We start from the raw sequence: 18515 nt of genomic DNA, 5'->3' as shown, positions 1-18515 counted from the left end.
GTTCGGAATGTCTAAGGGCTGAATCCTGACTTGAGATCACAAACATTTTCTAATTTACATAAATGCATAATTTACGTGAACATTCTACTTATCTCAAGTTAGCAGTTGTATCTAATGTTGTGTTCATAACCAAGTGGGAAGTTGTGAAGTCGTAAATACCAGTTGGATGCATTCACATGCTTTAAACTCATTGAGAAACGCTGATTGGCTAATGGCCAACAAGCTTCACCAACCATAAACTAAAAGTACAGCTATCATGCTTGTAAACAGATTATAGTGTTATATTTATAATTTATGTTCTGTTGTTGCATTTAACTGCTGAAAATGCTGTTATCGAGGTAATTTCCTTGGAAGGTGATGTCAGAGGTCAACATGTGGGAGGTCGGAGCTCAGGGATGATAGATGAGTTTCCCACTAGTAATTACTAGTTGGAGAGGCATTCACGTGTATTTTTCCCAGTCATATATGGTAAATACTACCTTCCCACTTGGTTATGAACGCAACATTAGCTCCTACATAATGACGCTCCAGGACACCCAACCCCTCCTCTCTCGTGTCTCACCTCCACTGAGCTCCGTCCCAGGGGGAGGGGCCCAGGAGTCCGGCGGGGCTCTGGCCGGTCCCAGCTTGTAATGGGTCAGCAAGTGGTGCAGCTGGGTGGGGCTTAGCAAGGCGTGGTCCTCCTGTAGACTGGCCCAGGATGACTGGCGGGGGAGAGACAAGAGAACGACCAATGAGCAACAAATCAGAGGAGGAAAAGTGGACAATATCAGCAATGTCTACAACTGAGATGGGATGCCAAATCTGAAATCTACCACCAGCCCCTTGACACCTCTAGATGACCCCTCATATCTGAAAATAACTAAATGGGTGTGAACAAATTAACGGAAAAACGTGTCTATCTAGCTTCCTAGAGCGGTTATCATACAGTTTATACCTATCTGATCCAATCAGCTTTAGGAGAAGGCATCAGGAAGTGTCTAGTGGTAGGGGCTAGGGGTGGATGTGTGATAAGTCAAACAACAAAAACAACGAGACCAAAACATGATTCTTTATCCAGAATGTTTTGATTTGGGTCATTATCTTGCTAAATCGACTGATTGTTAACTGGCTAAACCAGCATTAGTTTTACCTGGATGAGGCGGGTCTTAGGGATGCACAGGAAATTGACTGTGACGGATAGCTTCTTCAGGAACTCAGAGGCGATATCTCCAAGTCCCGCGCCCTGCAGCCAGTCCAGAACCAGGTCCAGGTTTGTACGTATCTGGACCGCTCTAGACCAGGAGAACAGACCGTCTGAGAGAGGGAGGGAGATAGAGAGGGGGAGGGAGACAGAGAGAGAGAGAAGAGAAAGAAGAGACAGAAAGAGAGGGAGTGTGTGTGTGTTAGTGTGTGTGTGTGTGTTAGTGTGTGTGTGTGTTAGTGTGTGTGTGTGTGTGTGTGTGTGTGTGTGTGTTAGTGCACATCTGAACCAGGGTTGGAAAGTTCAACTTATTTTAGAGCCGCATCCAGAGTCTATGTCTCGCTGTGCTTAGTAGCGCGCATCCTCCTCATGACCTCTACACTAAATGGTTCGTGCACAAACAATGGCTTGTGTAGCGTAAAGCAATTTCTGCATGTGTAATGTGGAACCCGCTTAGCTCATGACTGCAGCTTCCTCAGACCAACCCCTGACCTTGGACCCCAGTATGACCCCTGCCCTCTCACCTCTCTCCAGCAGTGTGTTGAGCAGGGAGGTGTTGGTGAAGAAGAAGAGGTAGCCGAAGGTTTGGGAGGTGAGTGGGGGGGAGAGGCACGCCTCCCGGGACAGCATCAGGGAGCAGCGGTACACCTCCACCAACCCAGCCACCGTAGGGGGGAGGGAGGACACGTCATCCCCATCTCCATCCCCTCCACCACCCTCACCCCCCTCCGCCTCGTCTCTCTCCTTCTCCTTCTCCAGGCTGGAGAAAGGGTTGTTGTCCAGGAGAGCTGGGAGGAGTGAGTACAGAGTCTGACAGAGACAGAGAGAGAGAGATGAATTAATGTATAGATCGGGATATAATTATGGACGGTAACTTGATCGTGTCTTGATTGTGAGGTAACTCAACCTCCCTCACCTTTGTGAGGTGGTACACGCACTGCTGGAAGGTGTGCATTATGACATCATCAAGCTGCGCCAGGGCCTCGGAGCAGGTGTCCAGGTCAGCTGACAACACCGGGTCACCAGGAGCTGAAGGTAAATATATATGCATTCACTTCTAACTACAGTCATATAACTACTGTTATTGCAGAACAATCCAAAATATCTTAAACTTTCTCAATGACTAAACAAACTCTTGTTTTGACTACTGTGGGGCTAAATTATGATAGTAGGAATGTCACACAGGAAGAGCAAGACAGGGAGACACAAAGATACAACAGCCTTGTGACATCAAACAGAGAGATGAGGCTAATGTTACAAAATGCTTTTATTGTAGAAATAAGCTTTTTTGGCAGATGATCAATGGTCATTTGCATTGCTCAAGAGGAAACAGACTATTTTGACTCGGGTGTCTCACCCTCAAACTCCCAGTCTCGCTCCATGGCCTCAACTTTGACCTGGAAGAAGTTCAGGAGCTCTGTGGCATTGGACATCCAGAACATCAGAGGTCGAAGGTCAGAGGACAGCTTCTGTGCACTGGGCGCGCTCAGTTCAACCTCCTGCTCTGTGGAACTGGACAGACCAGAACAGAACACACACAGCGTTATAGAAGTTGCTGTCACTATCTATTAATCGATCTACTCAAGGAGTTACAGCAAGTCCTTGATCTATTTTATTGAGCATGTAATGATGGGGTTCAGTAACACTTTCTTTGGATAGTCCATCTGTAGATGCTCTACAGACTACCAGTAACATTTCAACTAACTATCTACTAACCCTAACCCTTAACCCTTATCCTAACCATAAACTTAACTCTTACCCTAGACCTAACCTTAACCCTTACCCTAACCCTTATTCTAAACCTAACCCTAACCGTAACCTTAGCATGCAGTTACTTATCAACAAATACTTTGTTGATAATATTACCAAATGTAGAGCATCTACAGATGGACAATCCAGACTATCCAAATAAAGTGTGACCGAGGGTTCTACTACATCTGATTACATCTGTTAACTGCTATTCACTTGGGATAACATCTGCTAAATGAAAATTAATATTAATAGATATGTGTGTACAGTATCAGTTTATCAGTATCAAATACAGTTTATACTTTGCATAAAAGTCACATATTTGAATCATGAAACCTTGCATAATGCTAAATAGTATCTGCATGTTTGGCACATAATTTACAGACACACAAGCTAGACAAACACTGCTCTTGATTCACCCGAATAAAGCCCCAAGGGAAGCTCCAAACACAGGAAACAGCTGAAATATGACGTTGAACAGAAATGATCTTACTTTTGCGTGGGATGCTTATCCCCAAATTCCTTAATGTTATCCTGTAAAAAGAGTTGGAGAGGGAAGAGAGGACATGAGAGGAGAGACACAGTTTCCAGGGCAATTGCAACACAGTTTCCAGATGGAGGGAAGTGACATCAGCTCATCCCCTGTTCTGGTCATCTTCAGTGACAGGCATCTGTCTGTCTGTCTGTCTGTCTGAATGAATCCCTGTTCACAGCCTACAGGGTTGTAGAGAAAGACATGTCTGTCTAGGGCTGGCTTTCTGTTTATAACCCTTTACAATTCCATTTTATCTGGTGGGTATCTTTCTCTGTCAGTCTTGACTGAGCTACGGCTAGTTAGCGTTATTACCATTGAGATGATCCTAAATGAACTCACCCAAACGATCCCTTTGATCTGATTGGCTGCTTTCAGCAGCAACTGAGGCGTGAGGGCAGGATCCAGGTGTTTGGAGGCATGGTCAATCATGATTGACAGGAGATAGGCTGGTGCTAAAGGCCCGCCCTCTGAGTCTGGAGAGGAGTTTTTAGAGATGATCTCCTGATGGAGAAAGAGTGTGAAACAGTGGCTTTAATTTATAGTCCTGTTTCAGCTCGTATGTACCACCCACCTGTAGAACACAGTTCTCTACTCTAATCTGTAGCAGACAGGTAGCAGACACAGTGGTGTAACTAACAGACACAGTGGTGTTATTAACAGACAAAGTGGTGTAACTAACAGACACAGTGGTGTTACTAACAGACACAGTGGAGTTACTAACAGACACAGTGGTGTAACTAACAGACACAGTGGTGTTACTAACAGACACGGTGGTGTTACTAACAGACACAGTGGTGTTACTAACAGACACAGTGGTGTTACTAACATACACAGTGGTGTTACTAACAGACACAGTGGTGTTACTAACAGACACAGTGGTGTTACTAACAGACACAGTGGTGTAACTAACATACACAGTGGTGTTACTAACGGACACAGTGGTGTAACTAACAGGCACAGTGGTGGTACTAACAGACACAGTGGTGTTACTAACAGACACATTGGTGTTACTAACATACACAGTGGTGTTACTAACAGACACAGTGGTGGTACTAACAGACAAAGTGGTGTAACTAACAGACACAGTGGTGTTACTAACAGACAGAGTGGAGTTACTAACAGACACAGTGGTGTAACTAACAGACACAGTGGTGTTACTAACAGACACAGTGGTGTTACTAATGGACACAGTGGTGTAACTAACAGGCACAGTGGTGGTACTAACAGACACAGTGGTGTTACTAACAGACACATTGGTGTTACTAACAGACACAGTGGTGTTACTAACAGACACAGTGGTGGTACTAACAGACAAAGTGGTGTAACTAACAGACACAGTGGTGTTACTAACAGACACAGTGGAGTTACTAACAGACACAGTGGTGTAACTAACAGACACATTGGTGTTACTAACAGACACAGTGGTGTTACTAACAGACACATTGGTGTTACTAACAGACACAGTGGTGTTACTAACAGACACAGTGGTGGTACTAACATACACAGTGGTGTTCTAACTGACACAGTGATGTTTTTAAACATTTAAACATATTTTTTTTTTTTTTTTTGGGGGGGTGGGGGAATGGATCAGCTTAATATTGCAGATAGATTGTATCTTCTATTAATGTAATTGTCTGCATCACTTCCAATCCCCCATGTTTAAAAAAATATATACAGTGGGGGAAAAAAAGTATTTAGTCAGCCACCAATTGTGCAAGTTCTCCCACTTAAAAAGATGAGAGAGGCCTGTAATTTTCATCATAGGTACACGTCAACTATGTCAGACAAATTAAGAAAAAAAAATCCAGAAAATCACATTGTAGGATTTTTAATGAATTTATTTGCAAATTATGGTGGAAAATAAGTATTTGGTCACCTACAAACAAGCAAGATTTCTGGCTCTCACAGACCTGTAACTTCTTCTTTAAGAGGCTCCTCTGTCCTCCACTCGTTACCTGTATTAATGGCACCTGTTTGAACTTGTTATCAGTATTAAAGACACCTGTCCACAACCTCAAACAGTCACACTCCAAACTCCACTATGGCCAAGACCAAAGAGCTGTCAAAGGACACCAGAAACAAAATTGTAGACCTGCACCAGGCTGGGAAGACTGAATCTGCAATAGGTAAGCAGCTTGGTTTGAAGAAATCAACTGTGGGAGCAAGCATTGGGAAATGGAAGACATACAAGACCACTGATAATCTCCCTCGATCTGGGGCTCCACGCAAGATCTCACCCCGTGGGATCAAAATGATCACAAGAACGGTGAGCAAAAATCCCAGAACCACATGGGGGGACCTAGTGAATGACCTGCAGAGAGCTGGGACCAAAGTAACAAAGCCTACCATCAGTAACACACTACGCCGCCAGGGACTCAAATCCTGCAGTGCCAGACGTGTCCCCCTGCTTAAGCCAGTACATGTCCAGGCCCGTCTGAAATTTGCTAGAGTGCATTTGGATGATCCAGAAGAGGATTGGGAGAATGTCATATGGTCAGATGAAACCAAAATATAACTTTTTGGTAAAAACACAACTCGTCGTGTTTGGAGGACAAAGAATGCTGAGCTGCATCCAAAGAACACCATACCTACTGTGAAGCATGGGGGTGGAAACATCATGCTTTGGGGCTGTTTTTCTGCAAATGGACCAGGACAACTGATCCGTGTAAAGGAAAGAATGAATGGGGCCATGTATCGTGAGATTTTGAGTGAAAACCTCCTTCCATCAGCAAGGCATTGAAGATGAAACATGGCTGGGTCTTTCAGCATGACAATGATCCCAAACACACCGCCCGGGCAACGAAGGAGTGGCTTCGTAAGAAGCATTTCAAGGTCCTGGAGTGGCCTAGCCAGTCTCCAGATCTCAACCCCATAGAAAATCTTTGGAGGGAGTTGAAAGTCTGTGTTGCCCAGCGACAGCTCCAAAACATCACTACTCTAGAGGAGATCTGCATGGAGGAATGGGCCAAAATACCAGCAACAGTGTGTGAAAACCTTGTGAAGACTTACAGAAAACGTTTGACCTGTGTCATTGCCAACAAAGGGTATATAACAAAGTATTGAGAAACTTTTGTTATTGACCAAATACTTATTTTCCACCATAATTTGCAAATAAATTCATTGAAAATCCTACAATGTGATTTTCTGGATTTTTTTTTCTCATTTTGTCTGTCATAGTTGACGTGTACCTATGATGAAAATTACAGGCCTCTCTCATCTTTTTAAGTCGGAGAACTTGCACAATTGGTGGCTGACTAAATACATTTTACCCCCACTGTATATACTCCCCTTTATTACTTTTCAACCCCGCCATCCTTTCCCTACTTGGAGTAAATTAGTGAACAACAATGCCCAGGCCTCTACTTCCGGTCTATACTTACTATCTACACCTTATGGACAGAGTTGATTTTACAATAATTCTATTATATATATATATATATATATATATATATATATATATATATATATATTGCTCCTGAACTTCTACTCTCAACCTCTCCGATCATTTTCATGATGTCCATCCGGTTTGCTTCTATATGCCATATCTTTCTAACTGTGCTCTTTCCCAAAAGCTCCCAACATACAACCTATATACTTATTATGGACACAGTATGCTTACATTATTAGCTATCTTTGTTATTATTTGTTGTTATTTGTTATTAGTCCCATCCTTCAACTCTATTCAATACCTCCCATCTATCTCTTAACACCATCCATATAGGATTTCTATTTGCCATATATATTTCAACCGTACTGTGATGTTTTACAAAAGTTCTGAACCTTTCTATTCTCATTGCTTCTACAGATTGTGAATAATTTTTTTTTTTTTTGCTAAAAGTATTATTATATTATTGATTGATTGACTATGACTTTTCAGATCACCCAGTAATGCTATCTGCAAGGTTAGCTCCAGGTAAATATTGCAATCCTTTAGCCATTCCTGGACCTGTGTCCAAAAACAAGCTACAAATGGACAGAACCAAACAAATGATCTAATGATTCTGTCTCTTCACAGCAAAATCTGCAGAGCTGGGAAGATTGTATCCCCCATATAAATAACATTCTATTGGTAGCAAGAATTTTATATAATAATTTAAATTGAAAGATTCTAATTTTTGAATCCGGTGTCATTTTGCGTGTCAGTTCATAAACACTATCAAATCAAATCAAATCAAATCAAATTTTATTGGTCACATGCGCCGAATACAACAGGTGCAGACATTACAGTGAAATGCTTACTTACAGCCCTTAACCAACAGTGCATTTATTTTAAACAAAAAAAGTAAGAATAAAACAACAACCAAAAAAGTGTTGAGAAAAAAAGAGCAGAAGTAAAATAAAGTGACAGTAGGGAGGCTATATATACAGTAAAATAAAGTGACAGTAGGGAGGCTATATATACAGGGGGGTACCGTTGCAGAGTCAATGTGCGGGGGCACCGGCTAGTTGAGGTAGTTGAGGTAATATGTACATGTGTGTAGAGTTAAAGTGACTATGCATAAATACTTAACAGAGTAGCAGCAGCGTAAAAAGGATGGGGTGGGGGGGCAGTGCAAATAGTCCGGGTAGCCATGATTAGCTGTTCAGGAGTCTTATGGCTTGGGGGTAAAAGCTGTTGAGAAGTCTTTTGGACCTAGACTTGGCACTCCGGTACCACTTGCCGTGCGGTAGCAGAGAGAACAGTCTATGACTAGGGTGGCTGGAGTCTTTGACAATTTTGAGGGCCTTCCTCTGACACCGCCTGGTATAGAGGTCCTGGATGGCAGGGAGCTTTGCCCCAGTGATGTACTGGGCCGTACGCACTACCCTCTGCCATGGGATCTGCCTATGCCATGGGATCGGTATGTCAAAGATCTCTTCCCAACTATTTTGCAATCTATATGGGACGGCTGTCAATCCTTTGGTCCTTAAGTGAAACTGATATACTTTTTTATTTATCACAGTTTTCCTTAACCAATTATGTTCTTTAATGCAAGGCCGACAGACAAGTTCCTTACTTTCTCCCCCTTCCACTTTCCTCTTCCACTTTTGCGGTAAGGCTGCAATTATTTGGTTGTAATTTTGGGTAGAGCAGACATTTCCATATGTTTTTGTTAGCTGCATGTGCGACATAACTCCACCAGTCCTACCGATGATATCATTTACGAAGATTATACCTTTTTTAAACATTCTGTCAAAAAATAAAGGTTTTTTGTCAATTAGTATATTTGAATTTAACCACAATATTTGTTGCATTATTTGTTCTGTCGTTTCTGGAGGATTAAATTGAAATTGCAACCAACTTTCTATGGCTTGTTTTAGAAATATTGATATTTGGGAGATTATTTCCTTTTCAAATAACTGAAAGTGAGAGGTTGTAATCTGAATAAAGGGAAAAAGGCCTTTCTTGAACATTGGGTGAGACAATCTTACTAATTTGTTTGAGAACCAGTTCGGATTTAAGTATAACTTTTGTATGACTGAAGCTTTTAGTGATAGGTCTAATGCTTTAATATTTAATAATTTCTGTCCTCCGAATTCATATTAATTATATAAATATGCCCTTTTAATTTTGTCTGGCTTGCCATTCCAAATAAAATTGAAAAAAATTTTCTCATATAATTTAAAAAACGCTAGGCGTAGGCAAGACCATAAGCAAATAGGTAAACTGGGATAATACTAAAGAGTTAATCAGGGTGATTTTTCCACAAATTGACAGGTACAGTGGGGAAAAAAAGTATTTAGTCAGCCACCAATTGTGCAAGTTCTCCAACTTAAAAAGATGAGAGAGGCCTGTAATTTTCATCATAGGTACACGTCAACTATGACAGACAAAATGAGGAAAAAACATCCAGAAAATCACATTGTAGGATTTTTAATGAATTTATTTGCAAATTATGGTGGAAAATAAGTATTTGGTCAATAACAAAAGTTTCTCAATACTTTGTTATATACCCTTTGTTGGCAATGACACAGGTCAAACGTTTTCTGTAAGTCTTCACAAGGTTTTCACACACTGTTGCTGGTATTTTGGCCCATTCCTCCATGCAGATCTCCTCTAGAGCAGTGATGTTTTGGGGCTGTCGCTGGGCAACACGGACTTTCAACTCCCTCCAAAGATTTTCTATGGGGTTGAGATCTGGAGACTGGCTAGGCCACTCCAGGACCTTGAAATGCTTCTTACGAAGCCACTCCTTCGTTGCATGGGCGGTGTGTTTGGGATCATTGTCATGCTGAAAGACCCAGCCACGTTTCATCTTCAATGTCCTTGCTGATGGAAGGAGGTTTTTACTCAAAATCTTACGATACATGGCCCCATTCATTCTTTCCTTTACACGGATCAGTCGTCCTGGTCCCTTTGCAGAAAAACAGCCCCAAAGCATGATGTTTCCACCCCCATGCTTCACAGTAGGTATGGTGTTCTTTGGATGCAACTCAGCATTCTTTGTCCTCCAAACACGACAAGTTGAGTTTTTACCAAAAAGTTATATTTTGGTTTCATCTGACCATATGACATTCTCCCAATCCTCTTCTGGATCATCCAAATGCACTCTAGCAAACTTCAGACGGGCCTGGACATGTACTGGCTTAAGCAGGGGGACACGTCTGGCACTGCAGGATTTGAGTCCCTGGCGGCGTAGTGTGTTACTGATGGTAGGCTTTGTTACTTTGGTCCCAGCTCTCTGCAGGTCATTCACTAGGTCCCCCTGTGTGGTTCTGGGATTTTTGCTCACCGTTCTTGTGATCATTTTGACCCCACGGGGTGTGATCTTGCGTGGAGCCCCAGATCGAGGGAGATTATCAGTGGTCTTGTATGTCTTCCATTTCCTAATAATTGCTCCCACAGTTGATTTATTCAAACCAAGCTGCTTACCTATTGCAGATTCAGTCTTCCCAGCCTGGTGCAGGTCTACAATTTTGTTTCTGGTGTCCTTTGACAGCTCTTTGGTCTTGGCCATAGTGGAGTTTGGAGTGTGACTGTTTGAGGTTGTGGACAGGTGTCTTTTATACTGATAACAAGTTCAAACAGGTGCCATTAATACAGGTAATTAGTGGAGGACAGAGGAGCCTCTTAAAGAAGAAGTTACAGGTCTGTGAGAGCCAGAAATCTTGCTTGTTTGTCGGTGACCAAATACTTATTTTCCACCATAATTTGCAAATAAATTCATTAAAAATCCTACAATGTGATTTTCTGGATTTTTTTTTCTCAATTTGTCTGTCATAGTTGACGTGTACCTATGATGAAAATTACAGGCCTCTCTCATCTTTTTAAGTGGGAGAACTTGCACAATTGGTGGCTGACTAAATACTTTTTTGCCCCACTGTATTTTCCTTTCCATGGTAGTAAGATCTTATCTATTTTTGCTAACTTTCTATTAAAATGTATTGAAGTGAGATCATTTATTTCCTTTGGGATATGTATTCCGAGTATATCCACATCACCATCAGACCATGTTACTAACAGACACAGTGGTGTTACTAACAGACACAGTGGTGTTACTAACAGACACAGTTGTGTTACTAACAGACACAGTGGTATTACTAACATACACAGTGGTGTTACTAACAGACACAGTGGTGTTACTAACAGACACAGTGATGTTACTAACAGACACAGTGGTGTTACTAACAGACACAGTGGTGTAACTAACAGACACAGTGGTGTTACTAACAGACAAAGTGGTGTAACTAACAGACACAGTGGTGTTACTAACAGACACAGTGGTGTTACTAACAGACACAGTGGTGTTACTAACAGACACAGTGGTGTTACTAACAGACACAGTGGTGTAACTAACAGACACAGTGGTGTTACTAACAGACACAGTGGTGTTACTAACAGACACATTGGTGTTACTAACAGACACAGTGGTGTTACTAACAGACACAGTGGTGTTACTAACAGACACAGTGGTGTTACTAACAGACACAGTGGTATTACTAACAGACACAGTGGTGTTACTAACAGATACAGTAGTGTTACTAACAGACACAGTGGTATTACTAACAGACACAGTGGTGTTACTAACAGACACATTGGTGTTACTAACAGACACAGTGGTGTTACTAACAGACACAGTGGTGTTACTAACAGACACAGTGGTATTACTAACAGACACAGTGGTGTTACTAACAGACACAGTGGTGTTACTAACAGACACAGTGGTGTTACTAACGGACACAGTGGTGTTACTAACAGACACAGTGGTCTTTCTTCTCTTACCTGTAGCAGAGCATCAGCGTGTCGGGGCTGGAACCGCAGCAGAGCCTCAGTGGACCCCAGGTACTGCCTCAACGCTTCCTGTCTGTCCACCAATCCCGAGAGGCAGCAGGTGGAGGGGACATCGGCTTGCCAGGGCAGCGCCAATGCCAGCGGAGGGGACGGGGTCACTCGGGGGTCCCGATACAGAAAGAGGAAGTGACCTCCTATGCCAATCACGTCCCCAGGTTTAAGCACCGCCTCCCGGTAGAGAGCTTCTCCGTTGTGTGTGACTGCTCCTCCTCTGAAGGGACGCACCAGAGCTGGGGGAAGACAGAAAATAGGTTGATTAACTAGTAACACTATAATTGAAGTTCTGCTCATAAACTGCTTATAAACATGTATGACAGTTTTCTAACCATAAATAAGGGGGTATCAAGAAGTGTTTAGCGATAGGATCTCTTACATTTGCATTTACATTTTAGTCATTTAGCAGACGCTCTTATCCAGAGCGACTTCTTGATTGTGGACAGGGAAATACTGTAAAATCAGGTGTCAACGTGTAGTAAGGAAGTGTTACTTGTAAGCGTATATGGAAAAGGCTCATTATTTTGCTGGCACCTTTCTTTTTTGTTCAGATCTGCAAACATCACAGGAGTAGGGCCTGGATTTAAGACTAGGGTTGTTTGTGGACCAGGCCTACCTTGTCCAGAGGGAGCGTCAGGTACGGCTGAGTCTCTTCTGACCAACAGGTGCCTGGCCAGCATGTCTGGAGCAGAGAGGAACGTTTCTACCTTCAGAGGCCTCTTCCCCTTCCTCTCCCTTTCTCTGTCCTTCTCTCTTTCCCTCATCGTTGGCTTCCGCCCAAACACGTGTGTGTGCCCCGCCATGATGTACAAAACAAAGTCCTGTACAAAACACAGAAAACACACACAGAGGAGAAAGGAAAAAGGAAAGAAAGAAAGAAAGAGAGAGAGAAGGGAGTCTGTTATCATCTGAAGGCCATGGTTATGATAAGAGGATATCTTGGAGATCTTAAGTTGTGCGGAGGTCAGGAGATAAGGTATGAAGTGTGTCACAGTTTGCTACAATGAAGACCTGTGTGAGGTCATTGTGAGAGATGGAGTGATGTACACAGTGGGGTTTTGTGTGTCTCCCAAGGTATTGTGTTGCTGTGAGCCTGTTATGTGCTCAGGGTTGAATGGGAGAGGCTGGGGAAGGGATGGAAACAGTGATGGTATGTGGCGATTAGGGGAATGCAGGTATGATGTCATGTTCAGGGTTTGTGTGTGTGTGTGTGTTAGTGATCATCTGGGAGGCGCAGGACTAACCTTGCTCTGGTCGTAGCCCTGCAGCAACAGGAAGTAGGGTCGGTCCGTGGGCGGGAGGATCAGGCTTTGTGACATCACTTCCAGGTCGCAGGCTGAGTAGTCTTTCTCCTCCTCCACGGCCTTGTCTGCTTTGTTCCTCCTCTCCACCTCGTCTCTGACCTTTGACCTCATCATCTAAGACAGAGGGAGGAGTCCTTGTGGTCAGACTGCTGCACTGTTGAGATTAGGTGGGGTTGCCCTGTTGCTATCAAGTTGCAATATGTGTTGAAACACATCCACTCATCCTCACCTCTCCGTGCTCCAATGGAGCTATCATGCTCACAATGTTCTTCCTGTCCTGGAGTCCTGCGCTGTTGTTAGGGTGGTTTCCGGAGCGACGGGGGACATTGCCGACGTGGTTTCCTTGGCGACGCCTCAGGCTGAGGTTCATGTCGCTGATGCTCCTCCTGAGTTCTGAGTTCCGACCTCGATGACCTCGCTCGCCCTCCTCAGCCCCGCCCCCCGACTGTATGCGGCTCCGCCTCCAACGTACACCTGTTACCACGACAACCAGACATTAAAAACAAAGAAATTACACTTTTCAACGGATGACTGGAGGAAACCCCAGATGTAAGAGCTGGTCATCAAGAGACACTATATTGTCCTTTTACCTGTGTGGTTCTCTCCTTCCCTCTCTCGCTCCTTCTCTTTCTCCCTCTCCTCTCTTTCGTAGTCGTCCCGTCTCTGGATCTCGAAGCGGCGTTCAAACCCGTCCTTGGGCCGCCACATGTCCACCAATAGCAGCGGGCATTCCCATTCAGCCACGCCCCTACGACACTCTGTCTCCCATTGGACGGCTCCATCCGGTTGCTGGATGGGCTTTCCAATGACATCACACAACAGGAAGTCTTCCGGGCTGTGTTTCTGCATGGCTGGGAGAGGGAGGTAGGGCGACCAGGCTAATTATTTTCCCAGTGAATATGATGTGCATGAACTGGACATTATTGCTCAATTTAAGTGTTCACAGCTGTGGTTGTATTTACTGGAACAATTCTGGCTAAGTGCCTGACTTCATGGTGCAGTGATACAGTGAGGGAAAAAAGTATTTGATCCCCTGCTGATTTTGTAAGTTTTGCCCATTGACAAAGAAATGATCAGTCTATAATTTTAATGATAGGTTTATTTGAACAATGAGAGACAGAATAACAACAACAAAATCCAGAAAAACGCATGTCAAAAATGTTATAAATTGATTTGCATTTTAATGAGGGAAATAAGTATTTGACCCCTCTGCAAAACATGACTTAGTACTTGGTGACAAAACCCTTGTTGGCAATCACAGAGGTCAGACGTTTCTTGTAGTTGGCCACCAGGTTTGCACACATCTCAGGAGGGATTTTGTCCCACTCCTCTTTGCAGATCTTCTCCAAGTCATTAAGGTTTCGAGGGTGACGTTTGGCAACTTGAACCTTCAGCTCCCTCCACAGATTTTCTATGGGATTAAGGTCTGGAGACTGGCTAGGCCACTCCAGGACCTTAATGTGCTTCTTCTTGAGCCACTCCTTTGTTGCCTTGGCCATGTGTTTTGGGTCATTGTCATGCTGGAATACCCATCCACGACCCATTTTCAATGCCCTGGCTGAAGGAAGGAGGTTCTCACCCAAGATTTGACGGTACATGGCCCCGTCCATCGTCCCTTTGATGCTGTGAAGTTGTCCTGTCCCCTTAGCAGAAAAACACCCCCAAAGCATAATGTTTCCACCTCCATGTTTGACAGTGGGGATGGTGTTCTTGGGGTCATAGGCAGCATTCCTCCTCCTCCAAACACGGCGAGTTGAGTTGATGCCAAAGAGCTCCATTTTGGTCTCATCTGACCACAACACTTTCACCCAATTCTCCTCTGAATCATTCAGATGTTCATTGGCAAACTTCAGACGGGCATGTATATGTGCTTTCTTGAGCAGGGGTACTTTGCGGGCGCTGCAGGATTTCAGTCCTTCACGGCGTAGTGTGTTACCAATTGTTTTCTTGGTGACTATGGTCCCAGCTGCCTTGAGATCATTGACAAGATCCTCCCTTGTAGTTCTTGGCTGATTCCTCACCGTTCTCATGATCATTGCAACTCCACGAGGTGAGATCTTGCATGGAGTCCCAGGCCGAGGGAGATTGACAGTTCTTTTGTGTTTCTTCCCTTTGCGAATAATCGCACCAACTGTTGTCACCTTCTCACCAAGCTGCTTGGCGATGGTCTTGTAGCCCATTCCAGCCTTGTGTAGGTCTACAATCTTGTCCCTGACATCCTTGGAGAGCTCTTTGGTCTTGGCCATGGTGGAGAGTTTGGAATCTGATTGATTGATTGCTTCTGTGGACAGGTGTCTTTTATACAGGTAACAAACTGAGATTAGGAGCACTCCCTTTAAGAGTGTGCTCCTAATCTCAGCTCGTTACCTGTATAAAAGACACCTGGGAGCCAGAAATCTTTCTGATTGAGAGGGGGTCAAATACTTATTTCCCTAATTAAAATGCAAATCAATTTATAACATTTTTGACATGCGTTTTTCTGGATTTTGTTGTTGTTAATCTGTCTCTCCGTTCAAATAAACCTACCATTCAAATTATAGACTGATCATTTCTTTGTCAGTAGGAAAACGTACAAAATCAGCAGGGGATCAAATACCTTTTTTCCTCACTGTATGTGTCAACAAGGAATATGAATACCAGTAAGCCTCTGTCCCTTTCTCTATAGTTACCGTAATTTCCTGTCCTTCTGCCATCACAGGCATAGGCTACATACTGAACGTCCCAAAGCTTTTGGCTGTATTAGTTATTGTGTGGTAATCATACAATAATCTAATCCCATGTTTATCTGTACTTTCACGCCTCTCTTACATGAATCCCTGTACTGTACTCTCTCAGTACTCTCTCTCTTTCTGCCTCTTACCGGCATCGTCCGTCTCCTCCCTCTCTCTCTCCGTGTAGCGGGTGATGACCTGGGCGATGAGCTGTTTGGCTGTAGAGTGGGCGTTGGCCAGCAGGGAGCGGTAGTTAGCCCCACTAGACAGAGCATCCCCATAGATCTTGATGAGGCCTGGGGCTGTGGAGGAGGCAGGGGGCAGGTAGTGGTGGGAGGAAGGGGCAGCAGAGTGGGCCCACACCTCCCTCTCCTTCTCCCCTATGGCCTTGTCCCGGTCACTGTTTGAGCGCCCCCTCAGGAAGAGGTGGGAAAGACGCTTGGTGCGGGACTGGGGTCCGGCGGGACGGGGCCGGAGGAAGGCCGGAGATGGAGTGGGGGATGGGGGAGCGAGGGAGGGTGTGGAGATGGAGAGAGAAGAGGAAGGGGCAGAGGGGGCCTCGTGGAGGGATGCTGCGTCAGAGCTGGTGGTGGACCTAGGGAGAGAGAAGGAGAGGAGGGGGAAAGAAAGAGAGATAGGCGGAAGAGAGAGGGGCAGTAGGGGAAGTCAGCTGTGAGTTATAGCTGACAGAGTTGAACATAGACAATAATAACTGCTAGAAAAGGGTCACAGGATTCAAGGAACACTGCATGACATATGAAACATGACCATACAATCAAATTTACATTTACATTTTAGTAATTTAGCAGATGCTCTTATCCAGAGCGACTTACAGTTAGTGCATACATTATTTTTATTTTTTCATACCCCCTGTGGGAATCGAACCCACAACCCTGGCATTGCAAATCAGTCCATACCGAGCTGTTGTCTTGGTTTATTTATTGTATGCAAAAACATGTCAGACACTTAACTTTACTGTGGCTGGAGATATAGTGAGGAGGACTGAGGGATAAACAAACTGAATACAGAACAAACTGAAAAAACAGCGAGTCGGCAGACAGACAGACAGACAGACAAACCGAAAGACCAACCGAGTTAAGAGACCTGGATTGATGTGTGATAAATTGATTAGCTGAGTCAGATGTATTAGTGCTGGACTAGAACAAAATAGTTGAGAATCAACATTGAACTAAGTGACATTGAGGTACTATACATAGGTAGCAGAGAGACTGACTTGACAGAGACGGCACTGGGCCACCGGCCCCCCAGCTTGGCAAAGTGTTTCCTGGGAGAGTTGATCCACAGACCCACAGGGAAATGGAGCTTCCTGAAGCGAGGACTGTCAGTCCCCTCCATCTGATCCATCTGAGATCCAGAGAGAGAGAGAAAGGTATTGTGTAATGTGAGAACTCAAAGAACACAGATCAAATGTTGATAATCATTGGGTTAATTAAGTAAAAAAAATGTGTGCCACTGATATAAAGATGTGTGTGGACTATACTGTTTTATGTGGGCCTGAAACAGGCCCTTGATATATTTGGACACAAATCAAAGGTTGAATCATCAGGGGGAGGAAGACTGACCTTTTCCTCCAAACAACCCAACTGGGGGTATGTAATCCTAAACTTGTCAAATAATGATATCATCATCATAAATAGCTTAAGGTCATCATCATGAATACTTTGAGATCCTCCTGATCCTTGTGGAATTGTTCATTGTTACACACCAAAGGAATCTGGCTGTGGAAGTGATTGCTGCCCCCCATTGGCAAAAAAAAAAAAAGGTAGATAGGTCTACACTTGGCTCAAATCATCTCAAATTCTTACGGTACAGCACTGTAAATGACATCTTTGTCACAAAGGTACTCTAAATTGAATGTGTGTCATTCCTCCTTGTCCAAACAGGAAGTGTGTTGTACAGGCCTCAGATCCAGCTGTCGTGTTGAAAGGGAAATCCCCACTCTTAAGGTCACTACATGTCTGCCCCTCAGCCTACAACTAGGAGTATAATTAAATTACCCCTAGACACTGACCTAAGGTCAGTGAAGTTTTTCCTCGTAATGGTGGAATGGAGAATTTGGGGAGGGAAAACTGATACTAGATCTGTGCTCAAGGGCAGCTACTACCCTTACTTCTAAAATGATATGTGTCAAAATTAAAAATTAAAGTGCAAAGTCAGGTAAGTAGAACGGTTCAAATTTGCACCCAAAAAATCTATTTTCATTGTTGGTATTTTGATAATATTTTCTATAAAGCAATGTTACAAAAGAAACAGCAAGAACTTATCAGCAACATTTTACAGTGGAAAATGATCAATATTGTGACCTTATCTTATCATGGATGACAGCTCAACTGTTAAAAAATCTAATGGAAAAGTAACGAACCAATGCAACACCATAGGCCCTCTACAATAAAAGCGTATTTGAAAGTACTTACCGAGAACGACTGCAGTTCCCTCTTCGTATAAGTGTTTTATTAGTCCTTCTCAACAGAGAAAAATAAAATTGTTAAAAACAACTTAGTATTTTCCTTTTTCCCCAAGACAAAAACTCCATTTTCAAAATGTCTATCTGTGCCACAGGTCTCTCTCTTTCTCTTGAACACGTTCTCTTCATCAATATATTCTCTCTTTTTAAATCAGAACATATTTTTCTCCACTTTCTATTGTTTTCTTTCTGTTTTCTGTCTGTCTTCTAAGTAATGGTGGTATGGGCTCCTTCTCTCTCTTTCTCTGCCTCTCTGGGTCTATAGATAGAGAAACAGGCCCA

General features: G+C 43.5%; 1 protein-coding gene across 1 annotated transcript in view; it reads right to left on the bottom strand.

Annotated features, from left to right (window-relative positions):
- The window catches only part of LOC121586236 (ras-interacting protein 1), a 19502-nt gene extending 987 nt beyond the window's left edge, over positions 1–18515 (bottom strand). The window contains exons 1-15 of the mRNA XM_041902778.2: positions 18184–18515; positions 16983–17113; positions 15898–16343; positions 13628–13888; positions 13267–13511; positions 12978–13151; positions 12350–12554; positions 11671–11969; positions 3807–3968; positions 3426–3466; positions 2541–2695; positions 2100–2212; positions 1708–1993; positions 1133–1296; positions 563–704 (exon numbers count right to left, since the gene is read on the bottom strand). Coding sequence (XP_041758712.1) covers positions 563–704; positions 1133–1296; positions 1708–1993; positions 2100–2212; positions 2541–2695; positions 3426–3466; positions 3807–3968; positions 11671–11969; positions 12350–12554; positions 12978–13151; positions 13267–13511; positions 13628–13888; positions 15898–16343; positions 16983–17113 — 2824 coding nt within the window. The 5' untranslated portion in view covers positions 18184–18515. The remainder of the gene's footprint in view (positions 1–562; positions 705–1132; positions 1297–1707; positions 1994–2099; positions 2213–2540; positions 2696–3425; positions 3467–3806; positions 3969–11670; positions 11970–12349; positions 12555–12977; positions 13152–13266; positions 13512–13627; positions 13889–15897; positions 16344–16982; positions 17114–18183) is intronic.

Source organism: Coregonus clupeaformis, unplaced genomic scaffold (genome assembly GCF_020615455.1).
Source record: "Coregonus clupeaformis isolate EN_2021a unplaced genomic scaffold, ASM2061545v1 scaf0148, whole genome shotgun sequence".
NCBI classification, from domain to species: domain Eukaryota; kingdom Metazoa; phylum Chordata; class Actinopteri; order Salmoniformes; family Salmonidae; genus Coregonus; species Coregonus clupeaformis.
The sequence above is the reverse complement of the archived record's forward strand: the minus strand, read 5'-3'. Positions and strand labels throughout refer to the sequence as shown.